This window comes from Lycium ferocissimum, chromosome 11, assembly GCF_029784015.1.
Source record: "Lycium ferocissimum isolate CSIRO_LF1 chromosome 11, AGI_CSIRO_Lferr_CH_V1, whole genome shotgun sequence".
Taxonomy (NCBI): Eukaryota; Viridiplantae; Streptophyta; class Magnoliopsida; order Solanales; family Solanaceae; genus Lycium; species Lycium ferocissimum.
In genome coordinates this window covers 15,301,692-15,322,404 of record NC_081352.1, presented here as the reverse complement: position 1 = coordinate 15,322,404, position 20,713 = coordinate 15,301,692, and the positions used below count along the sequence as shown (strand labels likewise).

The following is a 20,713-nucleotide window of genomic DNA, read 5'->3' as shown; positions in this document are numbered from 1 at the left end:
GCAGTGTGAATTGAGCTTTCTTCTTTTAATTCAGGAAACTCTTCCTTTTTTTTCCACAGACTAAGTTCCTCCTCTTTTGACTTCTGTTTGGTTGAATCTTCACTTTAAAGAAAGTCAAAAATGCATGTCTTTCGTGATCCACATTCTTGTCTGCCCTCATACTCATTCTGAGATTTGTTTGTCATCTCCAACATGCGCGCCTTTGAGAGCGTCCCAGATCTCCTTTGTTGTTTCACAAGAGAAAGCTAGATTGTACTCCCCTGATTCACGTCTTTGAAGAAGAATCTTTTTAGATTCTTGATCTTTTTGCAGAGCAAAGCCATTCAGCTCGGGAAGATGAGGACCATAACAAATTATGTTGCTAAAAGATCTTGTGTCAATTTTTGTCTTCCAGTTGAAATTGATATTGTGTCATAACATACTATGTTGCTTTGATGATATTGTGTCAATTTTTGTCTTCCAGTTAAAATTGGTATTATGTTGCTAACATATTGCAGGTACCTTGACAATAATGGTCAGTTTCACAAGAGGAACATTGGGAAGCTGATTCTCAGAAGGAACACCATCTATAAGTTTGTCATCATCAAAAAGGGGGAAATTGATAAGCTCAAGTGCATTCGTGTTTTGATGATTGTCAAATTGATTCAGAACGCATACTGACACTGTCCGTGATCCGCTCTCACGCACCTTGCACGGTAAGCGAGAGACGGTACAAAGCCGAGCTACCATCTTGCATAAGTACAGCAGTTGAGCTGGCCCATGCTTTAGGTCAAATATTGAATGAGTGGTCTCTGTCCATCCCACATGCTTCCCACTATATATACAACATGTTGCAACATTGTTATATCCCGTATTTTGTACGTTGGAATATTTTAAGTTAGTTGCGACAAGTTAAGGACAAGGCTATTTTTCGATTTGGTGTAATGTATAAGTTGTTTATGAATTTTATTGGTATGGAATATTAAGGGAAATTAGGGGCTAGAAGTTGAAATAAAAATTTCATGAAAAGGCCAAAGTGGCCGTGTGTTAAGGTGGGACCCACATGTTGAGATTTTATAACGAACATATGAAGAGATATATGAGTAGTACATGTGAAGTTGAGCAAGTCCTAAGAAGGACCCATAAGCTAAAAATGAGTGTAAGCCCTCCAAAGGGACGATTTAAGAAAACGTCTTCGGGTGATCTGACTTCGAGGGGCCAAAACGGTATTATGAGTTTGGAATTTGGGAAAACTCCCAAAATACAAGTTGTAGATAATTGAAATAGATTTCCAACCATAGGTCGTGGGTTCACAGGCGACATCGGGATAAGGAGATATGGACATTTTAAGGCAGAAAGGTCGAGCTGAACAGTGGATTCGGCCCAACCCGATTCCAAGTCGGGTCAGGCCCAATACCCACGCCATTTAAGTGAAATTTTCAGCTTTCTCCTTCATTTTTCAGACCAAAACATCCAGAATTTTCAGAGATGGAGAGAGAGAGAGAGAGGTAGAGAGAGAAACCAAATTTTGACCACAATCTAAGTCCCGAATCGCGAAGCTCATGAAGAGAAAAGTGTTGTACGTTGCGTTGCCTTCAATTTGGGCTAAAAATCAGCCAAGAAGAAGAGGGTGACGTGTTGGCTGCATACTTAAGGTAAGGCTAAGGTCCCTTTTTCATTGTTAACAAGTTTAATTAGAGTTTTAACGGATTAGAACGGAGAAAATAGCGTTATAAACTAGTGTGTTATTTTGTTGAGATTTATGGATTAAGGGGATGTTTTATGTGGGTTAAATGGTTGGAATTAGCTGTGTTATGGATGTTTTGAATGTGTTGTAGTGTGTAAAAATGGATGGAAATCATGATATGTTGCGTGTTGAAGTTGAGCCGTGTAGTGGGCTGTTTTGTAGAATATGATGAACTAATTTTATTTAGTGTTTTGGTTGTTGTTGTTGTGGATTATATGATGATAATGAAAGCTTAATGATGTAAGTTGAAGTGGAAAACGTATATGGGCTGTTTTAGAAGCTAATGTGAATTTAATGTAGTTTCTTGAATTGATGAAAATGATGTTGTTAACATGCGGATTATTGATGTAGTTTATGAATTTGGAAGAAGAAAATGTGTTGTTGATGTTCCTATGGATATTGAAGGGTTTCGGGTAAGGTTGCAAGTTGCTTGGGCCGTATGAAATATTGTGGGAATTGTTTAAAATGTTCTTGAATATTGTTTGAATGGTTTCGGATTAGTAGTTGAACGTACGAATGTGGAGGTTGGTTTGAATGTAAATAGTTGGATTGAATATAATGGGATGTTGTTGAATTATGTAGAAAAGTGTAGTTAATGTTAGAATGCGTTTTGAATTGATTGTTGATGTTCCTAGAATGTTTGTTGGTATTGTTGTTGATGAATTTGGCCGAGTTGAAATCTCGGGGTTGTTGCATTTATAGGGGAAGTCTTTGCCCAAATTTCGTAGAATAAGTGATGGTTTTGGAATTGAATTCTTCGATGTTTATGGCTAATGTTGATATCAAATGACGTGTTGTAGATTTTGAGAACCGAGACTTGGGTTTGGATTAGCTTAGGAAGCAATCGAGGTATGTAAAGTTTACCCTCCTTCTTTTGGCATGTCTTAGATATGGCTAAGTTATGATATGTTATGAGCTTCGGGGTAATTCTATTCTTAAAAATCCGAGCACGTTTATGAGCCATATTTGCTTTGATGTTGGCACCCTTATGTGGACAAGCTATGGTTTATGTATCTTTGTATGATTGAATTTCAAAAGTCTTATAAAGAATTTTGCTACTAAAAGAGGCCCCGGACTTCAAACGCCCGTAACTTTCGCATACGAGCCGGATCGCCCCGAAACCTAATAGGTAACTTCATAAGGCATAACGTTCCCCCAACTCTCGTAGTCGGGCTCGGATGGGATTGGCACCCGTCCGTGGGCCCCGCGACTTTCTCTATGTACTTTGACGATTTTTTTTGAAAGAATATGATATGACTATTATTCCGATTTCAAGTACGATCAGGTTACTTATCTTTCGAGTTTGTAATAATGATTCGATAACATATGATGACTATGATTTTCGTAGGCGGGCCCGGATTGGGTTGACGCCCGTCCGTGGGTCCCGCGACTTTTCTTTGGATAATGCTAACGACTTTTTGAAAGGAACTTAATATGACTACCTTCCCGACCCCCGAGTATAATTATATATTTATCGGTTGAGTCGAAATAAGGATTTTTATGTATGGGATTTTGATACGTGACTACGGTTTCGAAGTTCGGTTTGATACGTTCTCGAGTAATATTCGGAAGAAAATCTGATTTGACTACCGTTTTGGCTTACAAATGATGGTTCGTTTTGATTAACCTATTAAGTCTTTGAAAATGTTTTAAACTATATTTGGCTACTCATGATTCTGCTCGGGCATTCTGTTGTTACATTTTTCGCCAAGTCCCGGGCCGGTTATGTTATCGTGCGCACTATTCTGTATTTTAAAGTATGATGTGTATTCCGAAATATGATGTGATACGAAGTTTGATATGATATATGACAATAGGATGATGTGATGACTCCATACACCGAGTCCCTCACTAGAGGGCCGGGACACGCTATGTGCATGATGATATGATGATGACATGATGCTATACACCGAGTCCCTCACTAGAGGGCCGGGACACGCTATACACCGAGTCCCTCACTAGAGGGCCGGGACACGCTATACACCGAGTCCCTTACTATAGGGCCGGGACACGCTATATGTATGTATATATGGGATGATGATATGATATGTGATGATTTGATGATATGATATGTGATGATTCGATGATATGATAATCGATGATTTGTGATCATTATGTTATATATGGATCGGGCCGCACGTTCCTCGCATTATTATACTATTTATGGATCGGGCCGTACGTTCCTCGGCATTCGGTTAACGTCGGTTTATATGATATGTTCTACTTTTACGTATATGTGAGGCGAGTAAATGTTTTTCAAAATAAAGCTAAGCATTTTGGGCATTCTCGATGGTTATATTTGTTCTCCGCACCGCTTATGTATGATTTGTATTTCGGATATAGGTACTTTGGTATTCGAGTTATGATGCTCACTTTCTCGTACTCCCCCGATTTCGGTTATGATTTCGTTTTCTCGTATTTTCGGCTTTGCATACTCAGTACATATTCCGTACTGACCCCCTTTTCTTCGGGGGCTGCGTTTCATGCCGCGCAGGTACATACAGATGAGTTGAAGATGTTTCAGCGGGATTGGCGAGCTCCATTTTCTTCCGGAGTGCTGCCCAGTCAGAGTGTTAAAGTTATGATATCTGGAGTTATGTTAGAGACTTTGCGTACGAGTCGAGTCGAGTGTATAGTATGTCGGTTGTGTAAGCGGCTAGGCGAGCCGATATGTTACTACGCATTATGTTACATTTTTTTGTAAGCGGCTATGTAAGCCGATATATCAGTATGCATTACATTACAGATTTTATATGATTACGGATTTTATTTGATTTGAAAAAGACGAAAAGTATGTTTGTTTTCTGAAAAATTTTCCTTCTACATTTTGACACGTTCTGTGGGCCCAGTATGATTATGTGTATTACGAAAGTCTGCGGGTTCGCTCGGCCCTAGGTAAGGGTCGGGTGCCCATCACACCCTATCGGATTAAGGGTGTGACAAATTGGTATCAGAGCAGTTCGTCCTAGGGGTTGTCTGCAAAGTCGTGTCAAGTAGAGTCTTGTTTATGGTGTGTTGCGCGCCACATTTATAAACAGGAGGCTACCGGGCATTTAGGTTGGTTACTCTTCTTTCATATCTGAGATCGTGCCATAGAGCCAAGTCATAGGGAATGAGATTTCTCTTACTGACCTTTGGTTTCAGCAGAAGAATGGCATCGACAGAAGAAAGCAATGGATGATGTTGGAAGTTACAAAGTACGCAGGTAAGCAGAGGTAAGAAAGATATGTGTCGGGTAAGATATTGCAGTACGATTGAAATGCAAGTTGAGGATTAAAAAGGAAAGTAAACAAGAAAAGTGTAACAGGTGCCGTTTGAGTTGGGTACACGAGGTATGTTTATTATTTTTGTACTGTTTATGATATTGGGAGCCCTGTGCGGCTGTGATACGATACGATATGATATAATATGTATATGTGTATGTTGGCCCTGTGTGGCATTGTTGGTATTTCCTGCGTGCAGGTTTTGAGATAGTAACAGTTACAGAGGAAACTCTGCCGAAATTTTTCCGAAAAAAAAGAAAAAAAGAATGGGATATGGGTCTGTAACACGACTTGAAAGGTCGTGCCGATGGTAATAGTGTGATTAAGACAAGAGCACAGAGGAAAGGAATTGTGATGTATATGAGTGTATTGATAAGACGGTTTGTAAGATATTAAGGATAAGGAACGAGGAAGAGATGAAAAAGAAATATAATTGGCAGGAGGGATTGTGTGTTATAGTAATAAAAGAAACCCCCGAGATCCTTATAAGACCTTATGAGATTAGTTGAACATTCGAGGACGAATGTTCTAAAGGGGGGGAGGATGTTATATCCCGTATTTTGTACGTTGGAATATTTTAAGTTAGTTGCGACAAGTTAAGGACAAGGCTATTTTTCGATTTGGTGTAATGTATAAGTTGTTTATGAATTTTATTGGTATGGAATATTAAGGGAAATTAGGGGCTAGAAGTTGAAATAAAAATTTCATGAAAAGGCCAAAGTGGCCGTGTGTTAAGGTGGGACCCACATGTTGGGATTTTATAACGGACATATGAAGAGATATATGAGTAGTACATGTGAAGTTGAGCAAGTCCTAAGAAGGACCCATAAGCTAAAAATGAGTGTAAGCCCTCCAAAGGGACGATTTAAGAAAACGTCTTCGGGTGATCTGACTTCGAGGGGCCAAAACGGTATTATGAGTTTGGAATTTGGGAAAACTCCCAGAATGCAAGTTGTAGATAATTGAAATATCTTTCCAACCATAGGTCGTGGGTTCACAGGCGACATCGGGATAAGGAGATATGGACGTTTTAAGGCAGAAAGGTCGAGCTGAACAGTGGATTCGGCCCAACCCGATTCCAAGTCGGGTCAGGCCCAATACCCACGCCATTTAAGTGAAATTTTCAGCTTTCTCCTTCATTTTTCAGACCAAAACATCCAGAATTTTCAGAGATGGAGAGAGAGAGAGAGAGAGGTAGAGAGAGAAACCAAATTTTGACCACAATCTAAGTCCCGAATCGCGAAGCTCATGAAGAGAAAAGTGTTGTACGTTGCGTTGCCTTCAATTTGGGCTAAAAATCAGCCAAGAAGAAGAGGGTGACGTGCTGGCTGCATACTTAAGGTAAGGCTAAGGTCCCTTTTTCATTGTTAACAAGTTTAATTAGAGTTTTAACGGATTAGAACGGAGAAAATAGCATTATAAACTAGTGTGTTATTTTGTTGAGATTTATGGATTAAGGGGCTGTTTTATGTGGGTTAAATGGTTGGAATTAGCTGTGTTATGGATGTTTTGAATGTGTTGTAGTGTGTAAAAATGGATGGAAATCATGATATGTTGCGTGTTGAAGTTGAGCCGTGTAGTGGGTTTGTTTTGTAGAATATGATGAACTAGTTTTATTTACTGTTTTGGTTGTTGTTGTTGTGGATTATATGATGATAATGAAAGCTTAATGATGTAAGTTGAAGTGGAAAACGTATATGGGCTGTTTTAGAAGCTAATGTGAATTTAATATTGATGAAAATGATGTTGTTAACATGCGGATTATTGATGTAGTTTATGAATTTGGAAGAAGAAAATGTGTTGTTGATGTTCCTATGGAAATTGAAGGGTTTCGGGTAAGGTTGCAAGTTGCTTGGGCCGTATGAAATATTGTGGGAATTGTTTAAAATGTTCTTGAATATTGTTTGAATGGTTTCGGATTAGTAGTTGAACGTACGAATGTGGAGGTTGGTTTGAATGTAAATAGTTGGATTGAATATAATGGGATGTTGTTGAATTATGTAGAAAAGTGTAGTTAATGTTAGAATGCGTTTTGAATTGATTGTTGATGTTCCTAGAATGTTTGTTGGTATTGTTGTTGATGAATTTGGCCGAGTTGAAATCTCGGGGTTGTTGCATTTATAGGGGAAGTCTTGCCCAAATTTACGTAGAATAAGTGATGGTTTTGGAATTGAATTCTTCGATGTTTATGGCTAATGTTGATATCAAATGACGTGTTGTAGATTTTGAGAAACCGAGACTTGGGTTTGGATTAGCTTAGGAAGCAATCGAGGTATGTAAAGTTTACCCTCCTTCTTTTGGCATGTCTTAGATATGGCTAAGTTATGATATGTTATGAGCTTCGGGGGTAATTCTATTCTTAAAAATCCGAGCACGTTTATGAGCCATATTTGCTTTGATGTTGGCACCCTTATGTGGACAAGCTATGGTTTATGTATCTTTGTATGATTGAATTTCAAAAGTCTTATAAAGAATTTTGCTACTAAAAAGAGGCCCCGGACTTCAAACGCCGTAACTTTCGCATACGAGCCGGATCGCCCCGAAACCTAATAGGTAACTTCATAAGGCATAACGTTCCCCCAACTCTCGTAGTCGGGCTCGGATGGGATTGGCACCCGTCCGTGGGCCCCGCGACTTTCTCTATGTACTTTGACGATTTTTTTTTAAAGAATATGATATGACTATTATTCCGATTTCAAGTACGATCAGGTTACTTATCTTTCGAGTTTGTAATAATGATTCGATAACATATGATGACTATGATTTTCGTAGGCGGGCCTGGATTGGGTTGACGCCCGTCCGTGGGTCCCGCGACTTTTCTTTGGATAATGCTAACGACTTTTTGAAAGGAACTTAATATGACTACCTTCCCGACCCCCGAGTATAATTATATATTTATCGGTTGAGTCTGAAATAAGGATTTTTATGTATGGGATTTTGATACGTGACTACGGTTTCGAAGTTCGGTTTGATACGTTCTCGAGTAATATTCGGAAGAAAATCGATTTGACTACCGTTTTGGCTTACAAATGATGGTTCGTTTTGATTAACCTATTAAGTCTTTGAAAATGTTTTAAACTATATTTGGCTACTCATGATTACGCTCGGGCATTTCGTTGTTACATTTTTCGCCAAGTCCCCGGCCGGTTATGTTATCGTGCGCACTATTCTGTATTTTAAAGTATGATGTGTATTCCGAAATATGATGTGATACGAAGTTTGATATGATATATGACAATAGGATGATGTGATGACTCCATACACCGAGTCCCTCACTAGAGGGCCGGACACGCTATGTGCATGATGATATGATGATGACATGATGTTATACACCGAGTCCCTCACTAGAGGGCCGGGACACGCTATACACCGAGTCCCTCACTAGAGGGACGGGACACGCTATACACTGAGTCCCTTACTATGGGGCCGGGACACGCTATATGTATGTATATATGGGATGATGATATGATATGTGATGATTTGATGATATGATATGTGATGATTCGATGATATGATAATCTGATGATTTGTGATCATTATGTTATATATGGATCGGGCCGCACGTTCCTCGACATTATTATACTATTTATGGATCGGGCCGTACGTTCCTCGGCATTCGGTTAACGTCAGTTTATATGATATGTTCTACTTTCTGTATATGTGAGGCTGAAATGTTTTTCAAAATAAAGCTAAGCATTTTGGGCATTCGATGGTTATATTTGTTCTCTGACCGCTTATGTATGATTTGTATTTCGGATATAGGTACTTTGGTATTCGAGTTATGATGCTCACTTTACGTACTCCCCGATTTCGGTTATGATTTCGTTTTCTGTATTTTCAGCTTTGCATACTCAGTACATATTCCGTACTGACCCCCTTTTCTTCGGGGGTTGCGTTTCATGCCGCGCAGGTACATACAGATGAGTTGAAGATGTTTCAGCGGGATTGGCGAGCTCCATTTTCTTCCGGAGTCTTTGCCCGAGTCGAGTGTTAAAGTTATGATATGCGGAGTTATGTTAGAGACTTTGCGGACAGAGTCGAGTGTATAGTATGTCGGTGTGTGTAGCGGCTAGGCGAGCCGATATGTTACTACGCATTATGTTACGATTTTTTTGTAAGCGGCTATGTAAGCCGATATATCGTATGCATTACATTACGATTTTATATGATTACGGATTTTATTTGTTTTGAAAAAGATGAAAAGTATGTCTGTTTTCCGAAAAAAATTTCCTTCTACATTTTGACACGTTCTGTGGGCCCAGTACGATTATGTGCATTACGAAAGTCTGCGGGTTCGCTCGGCCCTAGGTAAGGGTCGGGTGCCCATCACACCCTATCGGATTAAGGGTGTGACAAACATATTGTGCATCACTTGGAAAACCTAAAAATCACTAAAAAGGCGCAGCCGTCACAAGACACTCCAAGTGTTCAACAAAGCTAATCACAAGCTGAAGGATCTGCTCCAACACTAAAAGTCTCTTAGTTTGCATTAAGCTTTGTTTATGTACTTTAGCTTGTAAACCTACTCTTCTCTTATAAGAAGTTGTTGTAGGTATTTCAAATTCTTAGTAGTTGTTAGGTAGTTTACCTTTCAATCTATTAAGTGGTACCCTTGGCTAGTGTGTAGTCTAAGGTGTATTAGTTGGGTTGGCTAGAGGTAGTTAACCTTAGGTTCCTTAGCTAGAGTTAGTCAAGTGGAGGTGCTTGCAATCGGAGTATTGCAAGGGTGGAGGGACTACTGGGGTTAGTTCCTAGGTTGCTACTATTGTAAGGGTTGAGGGATTATGGGAGTTAGTTCCCAGCTTAAAATAGGTTGTAATCTGAAGTTGATCGTGTAGTGGAATTGAAATCCTACTGGGGTAGGTCGTGGTTTTTAATCCCTTGAGCAAGGAGTTTTCCATGGTGAAAACAGTGTCTTCTTTACTTCTTTTGCATTGCACAAGGGAACTGGTATACAACTAGGTCCCTCATATACTGTTTGGTGAGCGCACAGCCTACAACACGAAATATAGCTAAATTATGACCTTCTAGCTGCCGATCAACTAAATACACTATGATGTAAACTGTAAATGATAACATAGTGCATCCATTATCCTAAAAATCTTTCATTGTTTCTGTAGTAGTAAATTTGATCATCTTCGGCTGTGCCAATTGCTAACATCATTCTTTGCCATGTGTCGGAATTAACACAGGAGTAGACTTTTTAGAGCTAATTAATATGCTAATACTCTAGCACTAATAATCAGACGTCACATTCAACAAAAAATTGAATCAGGGTGAATTGTGACAGGTTCTTCAATTCGAATAATCAGCTAGCAGAAATTCTTTCAAACTAATTTTTGAGTCCGAAATTGACAATATTTTGGGCAAGGTAGGAGCATATGTACACTCCTCAATTAAAAATTAGGATACTGTTAATATGACAAGAGTCAATTCCTTGTAAATATAGGGAATGCTTGAAGTCCCTATAACTGTGTAAATTGGAATAAGAAATCACTTTCCTTCCTTTAAGGATCACTTAAAAGCATTAATATGAACCTCAGCGTGACTGAGGAAAATAAGCAAACAATTCATTCTCAATTTTTTTTTTTTTTTTGAGTTGATTACTCACAAGATCACTCAAATAATTGTGTTAAGTCATTTTTCTTTGTTCTGTAATAAAAAGTCACTTTATTTTTCCCGTTTTACACGCAAAGTCACTCACCACAGTCAAGTGATATTTCCGACTACAGTTACGTGGCAATCTTTTACCGTTGCCCAAATCACAAAACATTAGAAAATACCCATTATAGTCAGGGTTTAAGTAAAGAAAATAGAAGAGATGAAGTCCGTCCTTTCGCCTAGTCGATATCCACAGCTGATGCAACTCCATCTTGATGCCTCACTACGACATTCATTTTTCTACCTTCTTATGGGAGGATCGACAGTTTCATATAATTCTGAAGAAAGACTGTTGGCCATGACAAATTCTTCTTCTCTGTTTTTGTCAATTTTCATGAATACATACTTGGACATGAAAGAGACGTTATCTTTTGGCTCCATAATATATTCATGTGGGTCATATTTGCAATGGAAGATCATTTTTTTCCAAGAGAAACATCAAAGTAGCCAATGCCATTATAGAGGTCAAGCATTCATTGTCATTCCTTTGATTATGTGATGACAACATACAAATATATAGACCTACATAAATGTAAAGAAATAGACCAAAACTAGAGAGCGAGCTTGCTCCATTCTAACTATGAGACCCAAACTAACCCGTATACATTATTAATTTGAGTGCACCTATTTACAAAACAAGCTTGCAGATATCGCATTTTCTCAGGAAAAATAACGTGTAATGAGACGCTTACAGGTTCCCTGTAATTGTTACAAAAGGAACTAATCTTCTATAATCTCTCCTTCTCCCAAGTGGACAACTATCAAGCACCCTCCCTAGCATCAACCGTGTGTTTTGCAATGCTAATTCTCTTGCTGACAAACCTGATTCAGATGCATTAGATTGTGCCACTGATGTCGAACCTGCTCCAAATCCGAGGCCCATTGCAAACTGCAATGGTCCACTTCGCGCCTTAAATGAGGTTTGAGATGCAAGGATCTTCTCTTCGGTGCCAACAAGTCCATACTCAAATTGCCCCGCCTCATTAGGATGTGATCCAGGTAAAGAGCTACAGCTGTGTAAGAGGGCTTCCAAGACACTAAGTGCCTCCCAACACATAGGGCTTTCCACCAACTGAGATACAATTGCATACAATTGTGGACTCTGAGCAGCATCCATAGGAGTATGCTGAAGCAATGCCTTCAGCATAAGAAGGATAACACGCTGATATTCCACTGGCCCTTTTTCAAGAAGCCGTAGGAGATGCCCAAATGCCAGAGTTGAGTGCTTGGGGAACCATTCATTGCATAGTAATGGTGAAACACAAGCTAGAAGGTTCTCTATTCTTTTGATCTCACCACGGGAGTAAGCCACAAAAACAGTAGCCAGTTCATCCATTGATTTTGATTGACACCAGACGGCTATATTGGCGGCAACAGAGCAAGCCTTTTGATGTTGTTGCTGTAGTGGTGACATAAACCCCATAACTGCATCCTGGCTGAGTTGTAAGCAGAGCCAGGGAAGCAAGGCTGTGATGTGCATCAATAGCCGTGTTTCTGCGTCACCGAAGATGGAATCGCATGAAGGCACTGTAATCCTTGATAGAAGCTCAACAGAAGCACTATGACTAACAGCGGACATAAGGCCTTTAAGAACCAGTGGCTGCACTCCCTCAAAGATTGGGAACTTTGCATTTGACGCTGATGGCTCACAAGCATTCCGTGATTCCAGACGTTGGAAGTCATAACTGTCAGAAACACTTGAATCAAGCTCATCTCGAGGCATACTTGAAAGAAGCACGTTCTCTGTTGTTCGATCTCGGAACGATAAACGGTCAATAACCCGGCGAAAGAGCTCCAGCACTTGACAGTACACATGAACAAAATCAGTATGCATCATGGCAACACAACCCCAGAAAAGCTGGGGATAGAGTATAACCTTTTCTGGTTCCATATTCTCCACCATCACCTGCAATGTTAACAAGATCTCCATAACAAAACCTAAAACAGCTGGTATAGGATTTCCCAAGCACCTGTGAAGACAGCGTAGCAGGGATACACATGCATCATTTGTTACACGAGGCCTTAGTGAACGGTAAATCTGGTGCGAGCGGCAGGCCAAGTGTCTAGATGTGCACTCCATAGCCCATTTAAGCGCCTCTGCTCCCCAAGTTTCTCGCAGATCTCCTTGAAAGAAGATAGCGTCCACCATACTCTGCACCAGAGCAGACAAGAGTGCTGCACTTGGTAGCTCTGTTCTCACTACCGTGGGGTCCTCATTCTCCCACATCATACTACCTCGCTTAGATTGAACATACTTTATGAGGCTAACTACTTGCTGTTTGTTCTCTCCATCACTATTTTCAACATCATATAACTCCAAATGACGCCCTGCAAGTGAATACAATAGATTAACAAGCAGATGCTGGCAATGCTCCAAGACAATATCCTCTGAACTATCCATAGATACAAAAGTGACATGAAAGAGCAAAGGCAAATGCTCCCGGAAGTCCTCATCATTCTCATAAGCAATTTCAGCAAGTAGAATCAATGCTATGTCCGCGTGAGAGAGCGAGTGCTGCTGATGTCCTTGCAATGCTGATTGAAGTTCTTTTGCATTAATCCCGTGCGTTACAGACCCAGAATGCAACCCATCTTCCCCGGAATTCGGAGTGTCAATGAAGTAGTCTCCGCTGTCTCGAGAGCGATGACGACTTCGCATACTTCCAGTTGAACTCCGTACCCCCATTAATGGCCCTGACATGTTCACCAGGGATGGAAGAAGTTGGCCAGACCGACCAGTAGTTACGGGGACAATATTCAACTCAGGAGGCATAGGAGCCAATGGACCTGAGGCACTTCTCCCTCCAACAGCGGCTGTTCTCCAGCTCAAGCTCCCACTTGTGTTCCTCAGTGGACCATCGAGAGACCCACGAACTAATAAAGGTGACATGTGAGGTTGACTATCTACCACTGATGCGACTTGAGCCACAGAAGGCCCCTGAGAAAATTCTAACACGATGTTTCCATTTCCCTCACCTTGGTTTGCACTAGGTTCTATGCTGTCAAGCATCCGCTGAGCAAGTTGGTAAACCAAGTGATCAATAGTACGTTGGGGGCATATACGAGCTAAGTATAAACTAACCCTTTTGGCAACTGAGAAGTAAGTAGCAAATGCACCACTTATTTCTGCTGATGCATTTGAATCACAATCTTCAATACCTTTTGCAATTAAAAAATCTAAAACTGGACTTATGTTCCTAGGTTTGCTGGCAATTGTACTCCAAAGCTTCTCAATTTCATCAGGAAATTGATCACCATGCCGCCATGTCACGTAATAAAGGCTTTTCAATAGTCTGTCACTCCAACCGGAGTCCTTGAGTTTCCAGAAATTGAGATTCTCAATCCATGGAGCCATGCACGTCAAGACTTGATGCTGTGCAATTATATCGACTGCATCAAGCTGCCTCTGCATGATTTCTTCACAAAGCCATTGACTCAGTTCCGGGTGATCTTTAGCAAGTTTGCACGAGAGTTTGTACTGGAACTGCTGATATGAGTCGGGAAGATTCCCTACAACAGCAGCTCTGTAGCCACCTGAACCCTCTATGCCATCCTCAGCCCATTCACGGACAGAAAGCGTCTCAAGCATCTGAAGGGCATCATCACGAATTTGTCTAGAAGGATCCACCACCTTGTAGAGGATCAGGCTTAAGAGTCTCTGAATTTCACATTTTGGTATCTCTTGACGCATGTAGACTTCTGCTAGCACGCTGAAATAGCCATCTGCAATTGCAGCATCTGAGTAGTAGCACTGTACCAAATCCAAATTTAAGTGCTTCAGAGGAATAACAACATGAACACAAAATATCTACCACGGGGAGAAAAGGTTAAATATAACTTGCTGCATGCAACAACAACAAATAAGTTGATGAATCTTCAACCTTATTTGTATAATCAAACACTAAATGCAACATTGAAAATGTTAAAAGATTGCGACTGAGACACCTACCATGGAAACAGATGCATTTCGACTACCCAAATATAAAACCTTAAGGAAATAAAGATTAATCAAAAGGTCAAGTCTGTGTGTCCGTGTATTTTGGATAAGTCACATTAACAATCACATTCAATTTGAACATAAATCATATTATTAGCTTAAGCAAACAAGTGTAGTAGATGATGAATAAATGAATTACATGCACAGGGAAGCCCTACAAGTAAAAGGAAAAAAAAAAAAAAAACGGAGAAATGCACCTGATCAATGCAAGCAGGAAATAGGTCCAAATTTGTTATAAGAAGATTTCTTAAAGCTAATTTTGCAAGTGAAACTCGGAGATGACTTCCTCTGTGTCTATCACGACCAGTTGCTCCTCTGCCACTTTCACCAGTGAATCTTGAATAAGATGGAGTTCTTGGATCAGCAGGTGAATAACCAAACGGAGCCCTTGGTGCAGGCTCAATGAATAGGCTATTAATCCAAGATATTACGCGCCCGCTCATCTTTCTAGCATTGTCATCAAAGCAGGGGCCATACAATAGTGAAGCCATTGCATTTGAGGATGCCCACTGGATTGCCTCTACCTGTTCACTCAGTTCTTTATCAAACGATAATTTGTCCATAGAGTCTTTTGATCGAGAGTGCTGAGAAGACTTGTATCGCTCTACTTCACGTCGATAGTCATTAACACCATCCTGATTCCAAGTATTGCTAGCATCATCACTCCAGGTGAGCAGAAGATCAAACAGTCGCCTCCTAGTTCTAATATCAAATTTCTCAGATCTGGAATCAACAAATTCAGGGGCCAGGGATCTCAATACAGAAGCAAGTGCATAACGGAGAGGTTGCATATCTTGAAAACTCTCAGCAGATGCTGTTAATATCTGTCTGGTTGTATCTTCAATGAACTTTAAATAATGTAGGCGGAAAACTGGTTTCCTACTAAGCATTCCAGGCCAGATATTCTCAGCAACTGTGCGGTATATATTCGCAATGTGGATACGAAGTTCTTCTCGACGGGACCTTTGGCTCTGCAACAAAAACATGGAATATCTGCTTAAAAATCTGACAGGACATATATGCATACCCACTAAGTAAAGTGCATATGAATACCTATAACTACATGCCCAATCAGGCACATAAAAAATTCAGCCCAGAATATTGAAAGACTACATAATTGTAATTAGAGAGTTCTATGCCAGAGAATCTGTTCAGCAAAAATTTGGAAATTCTTTTGTGAATATAATAGATGCATCAATTTACAGAACATCATTATCTAGTATCAGATTGCATCAATTAATAAGGACATTATCGAGATTAATGAACGCATCAAGATTTTTGGATACAACAGAATTGGTTAGAGAATATCATCAGTAATATCATCTCCTGCCATTAGCATGCCCAAACCTGGGCATTTGTTATAAGGGCGATGTTAAGCACATGCCTGTCAGTCGATATAAATAGATTAGTACGGAAAACTCTTGATGTTATCTCTTCAGTAACAAGATTCTTTACTACAACTTTGCATCAACTTGGAGGCTGCATCCTCTGGTTTTATCCTCCAAGGGTTCGCCTTTACATGTTACTTAGGGAAGTAAGAAAAAGGCTTCAAATCCAAGCCTTCAGTTTTCCAACTGGACTAAGAAGTTCCAATTTCATGCTGTTTGCAGAACTCTATGCCATGAAGTAGATGGAAGCTCATAACGCTCCCGTGAATCCAAAGAAGGAGAAAAAGGAAAGGAAGAATCAAGCACTCAATTATAGACATCAAATAAGTGGGAAGATAACACAAAAGGTGAACAATGATGGGTATTGGAAGAAGTACCTTCCATTTTGGTTTCCCTTCTGTCTCCAGAGAGACTTCGTCGACGAAAGATGCAAGCTCATTAAACATGACTTCACATATTTCAAGATGGGCGTGTCCAAGAGCCATCGTAGCTGCATGCTAAAACAAGCAAAAAGAACAAATTACTTGACATGTTGGTATCAGCTGCATGAAATACTAGCACACACACCATAACCCAAATTCCTGGGCTCTTATTCTCACAGAACCTTGAACAATTTTTCAATCCCTACAAATATGACATTATCTAGAGTTCTCCTGATAATAACCCGTGTCATTTCAGGGAACAGCTCAAGGATTATTTATGAAACTGCAAAACTTAAATTGTAACTTGATATCAGCCCAGTGTTTATTGGTGTATTTTCCAATTCTTACAAACAAACTCTGGTGCTTTAACAATCTTTCAAGTTCCAAAGGCATAATATGTTTGTGCCAGATAGTGGCTGAAGGAAGTTTGAAGACCAAAATTCAGTCAAAGGATTCTTAAATACTCATGAAAAACAAGGATAAGAGAAATTACACCAATTTCATAACACTGATCTCAATCGCAAGTCTTCAACAATCAAAAGATTTCATACCATCATCAATTTATCGTTGGATTGTTAATATATTATTCTATGCTCCAACACTTACATCAAGAAATAAACACATACAGAGCCTAACAACCTTATTACCACCTGAAGGTTTTCTGTAGCCATTACTTACTATATTTGGTTCGGAACCAGACTTTAAGGATGGGAAGATTAGGTGAAAAAGTTCTTTTGTAGCTGCTGAACCACCACCTTCTTTACTATCAAGTGGACATGAGCATGCAAACATTCCATACATCAGCCACTGATCTAGCTTGTTATCTGTGTCCTGTGATTGATGAGCCTTTCCGCCCAAATCAGAAGGAGTGATATGAGCAAGCCGCTGAATAACTTCCAGTCTGCAGGTAGCATCAAACAAAGATGGAACACTTAGCCATCTGCACAAATTATTTGAATTTGAAATTTTGAAGAACAGGAGCTGCATCAATGAACAAGAAATTGAACTTGAAATATTCGTTCTCTGTGATAATGACCAAAATGGCCCAGTCGAAGGAATGTATCAAGGTAGAACTCAAAATAAACATACTGTTCATCTCATCCCAAAAATTAGTGGACGTGTATTCTAAGTCAAATTGCATACATAGATTTTTCTTATAGAGAAGAGAAACTAATTCATGATTCTAAGGACAGTTAAAGAGATTTTGGAGAAGTTTTGTTTTTTCTATTTGCAGTATTATAGCTGGACTAAACCATTATACACAAATCATTCTACAATAAAATTGTTTTGACCTTCCCAAACATGCACAAAAATCGCTTATAAAAGCTAGATGACGCTATAAAGCAAAAGCATGGCAAAACTTTTATGCCTTAGATGTTTATATTTCCACGACTGACTTACTTTGCATCCTGAACAGAACTTGGACACAGCTCAGCTGCATACTTGACAAGCTCACTAAGACATCGAGCCCATCTGTGCTTATCGGGGCTATCAAATAATATAGATTGGAGAGTAACATCAGGGGGTACAGGTTCAGACTCTCGCCTCAGATCAAATGGACGCCCTGAATCCCAGTAACAGCTCTGAACTATATCATCCTGCAAAAACGCATAGCTCCTTTGAAATAACAGAAGTACCTGAATGTTCAGAATGCATTACATAGAGGAAAGAGCTGTTACTTACCGCATTCTCTTCTAAAACATCAATTATAAATATGGGTTCAGCTTCATTTTTCAAGATATGATCTGATCGCTCGTGCAATGAAAGTTCCCTAATATCATTTCGCAAGGCACGAACACATCGCAGTAACTCCAGTGCTGTGTGCCGAATCTGACTATCCACAGAACTAAGGAATATAAGACCAACTGCATCTATCTCTGAAGCATGGAATTCAATTATTTGGGAGTGATGGAAAGAAGACTTCTTGAATCCCTCAGTTCTCAGAACACGCTTTGCATCTGAAACATCATATTCCACCTTATCTTCAGTTAGGCAAGCTCTCCAAAAACACATGAGTTCCAAAAGGCGCTTCAGAGACGTTTGAATGAGAAGAGGGAACTCATCTGGAAGACGCAAAATGAAGTTTGCCATTCCTCTCATAACTGCAAATCGACGGTGTGGAAGGTATCTTACAATGCGATTGAGTACCTGTACAGCTTCCTCACGCACACCTGGATCAATACTGATACCATGTTGAGGTATTATCCCGGTTATTTTATCACTTCGGCCAACTTCTTCAATCAGATATGGTATACACTTCAGAACTGAGCGGAATAGGTAACCCTGAGACTTCTCCTTTGTTACGGCATCTGTGGCACAACCACACAAAAGCATTTATATTACACCAATTTGGCACAAAATTCACTTCAGACAATCTGGAGAGACAATTTGAAAGAAGAGGTCCAAAGATAAGATAAGAAGAATATTCTCTAGGGAATTAACGGAATGTGAAAAGGCAAGTTTACTAAGAGGTATGGCAAAAAGGTATTGGAAGGTGAATAAGCATTTGAAGGTTTGATCTTAAAATCAAAACCATAAACATTGATTTGGTTTGTGCAATGTTTATAGTTTAGGTGCTAAAATCCCTCTATCAAATACTCCCTTTGTCCTAATTTATGTGGCATACCTTCCTTTTTAATCTGTCATAAAAAGAATGTCATACTTCCTTACTTAGAAACAATTTAATTTTAAGCTTCTCATTTAAGTTAGATGATTTATTGTCACACAACTATCCAGGGCGTGCTTTAGACCATAAGTTTCTAAGGTTTTTCTTTCTTTTCTAAACTTTGTTTCCGGTCAAACACCGCCACATAAATTGGGACAGAGTGAGAAGATTTCAAAACCCAAACCATAAAAGTTTGCAAAAAAACAAATTGCAAGTTAACTAAGAGAATGGGCAAAAGAATGTTTGTCGCCCCTGAAACTCTATAACACTGTGAATTGAGAATCTGAAATACAGAAAACCAAAGCATATATTTTCACAAATAACTGAAGAATAAGATTGAGCAAGTACTACTTACTTTCTAATAAAGTAATGCAGACATAGAACAAATATCGGAAATAGCCTCTCTACCTCTAAAGGTAGCGGTTAGGTCTGCGTATGGACTACCCTCCCCAAATCCCACTTCTGGGATTACTTTGAGTACGTTGTTGTTGTTGTTGTATAGAACAAATATATCTCCTCTCTAATAATTTAAGCTCTTAGATCTGGTAGTCACACAATTCAAACATGGTACTAGAGCAGATAGAGGCCTAAAATTCAAGTCTCACTGTGACAAATTTTGAAAAGAATTTCTATGTTCTTGGCCGAAGAAAAAAGCGTCAAGCCCGTAGGTTAGGGAGTGTGTTGCATACTTAATATAAGGAAATAAATGTGCCACTAATAACTTGAACTTTTTAGATGAGGTAGTCATAAAGTTCAACAGCACCTATAGATTAAGGGGTTGTTTCGTTTGTGTAGTAACGAGATTTAACCTCCACAAAAAATTCAGCATTATAAATGCAATCTCTGGTTGCTACTTTTCTTTTGCTTATAAATAATACCTGCATAAGTCATGCACGAAATATGTATTATTTTATGTGAGACAAAATTTGAAATAAGAGCTATGAGTACTACAAGGACTAAACAAACACCAAGGGCTCGTTTGGTACAAGGGATAAGGATAAATAATCCCGGAATTATATTTGAGATGAATTTATCCCACGTTTAGTTGGGATAAAATGGTGGTATAACTAATCCCAGGATTAGTTATCCCGGGATTGTAGTGTTATTTTATCCCTGTGGAAGGGCGGAATAACTAATCCCGGGATAAGTTATCCTGGGATAACTTATTTTCAACCAAACGACCCCGAAGACATTAAAACTAACCTAATAAGAGTAAAAATACTTTTAATTTTGTTTAGAAGGTATACTCAATTTCTAAATTATACCTTGTGTACCAATTTGTAATATATCAAAAAGAAAAGTGCCAAAATACCCTTGAACTATTAGAAATATGGCAATTTTACCCTCTGTTCGAATTTGGTCTACGAAATGTCCTTGCCTTGGCAAAGTGCAGCACATATGCCCCTCAAAACTGACGGACTCCAGTCAAATTTTTCCAAAATTCTCACCTCTCCTAAAATCTCACCTCTCTTAAAACCTATCAAAAGATCCACCCTATTTTCTCAGCCGGCTCGAATGACTCTGCTGCCGTTGGAGCTGGTGCCAGTAGAGTTGCTTCTCCTCTTCGTTCTTCTCTTCCACCACTGGTGGA

The 20,713-nt window shown here is 39.4% G+C and overlaps 1 protein-coding gene across 8 annotated transcripts in view; it reads right to left on the bottom strand.

The window, feature by feature from the left end:
- Positions 1-11,106: 11,106 nt before the first annotated feature.
- LOC132038624 (uncharacterized) overlaps positions 11,107-20,713 on the bottom strand; it is a 33,499-nt gene continuing 23,892 nt past the window's right edge. For all 8 annotated transcript variants that reach the window (XM_059429305.1, XM_059429306.1, XM_059429311.1 and 5 more), the window contains 6 exons: positions 18,141-18,766; positions 17,859-18,055; positions 17,136-17,358; positions 16,413-16,532; positions 14,845-15,618; positions 11,107-14,401 (listed from right to left, as the gene is read on the bottom strand). In XM_059429305.1, coding sequence (XP_059285288.1) covers positions 11,339-14,401; positions 14,845-15,618; positions 16,413-16,532; positions 17,136-17,358; positions 17,859-18,055; positions 18,141-18,766 — 5,003 coding nt within the window. In that variant the 3' untranslated portion in view covers positions 11,107-11,338. The remainder of the gene's footprint in view (positions 14,402-14,844; positions 15,619-16,412; positions 16,533-17,135; positions 17,359-17,858; positions 18,056-18,140; positions 18,767-20,713) is intronic.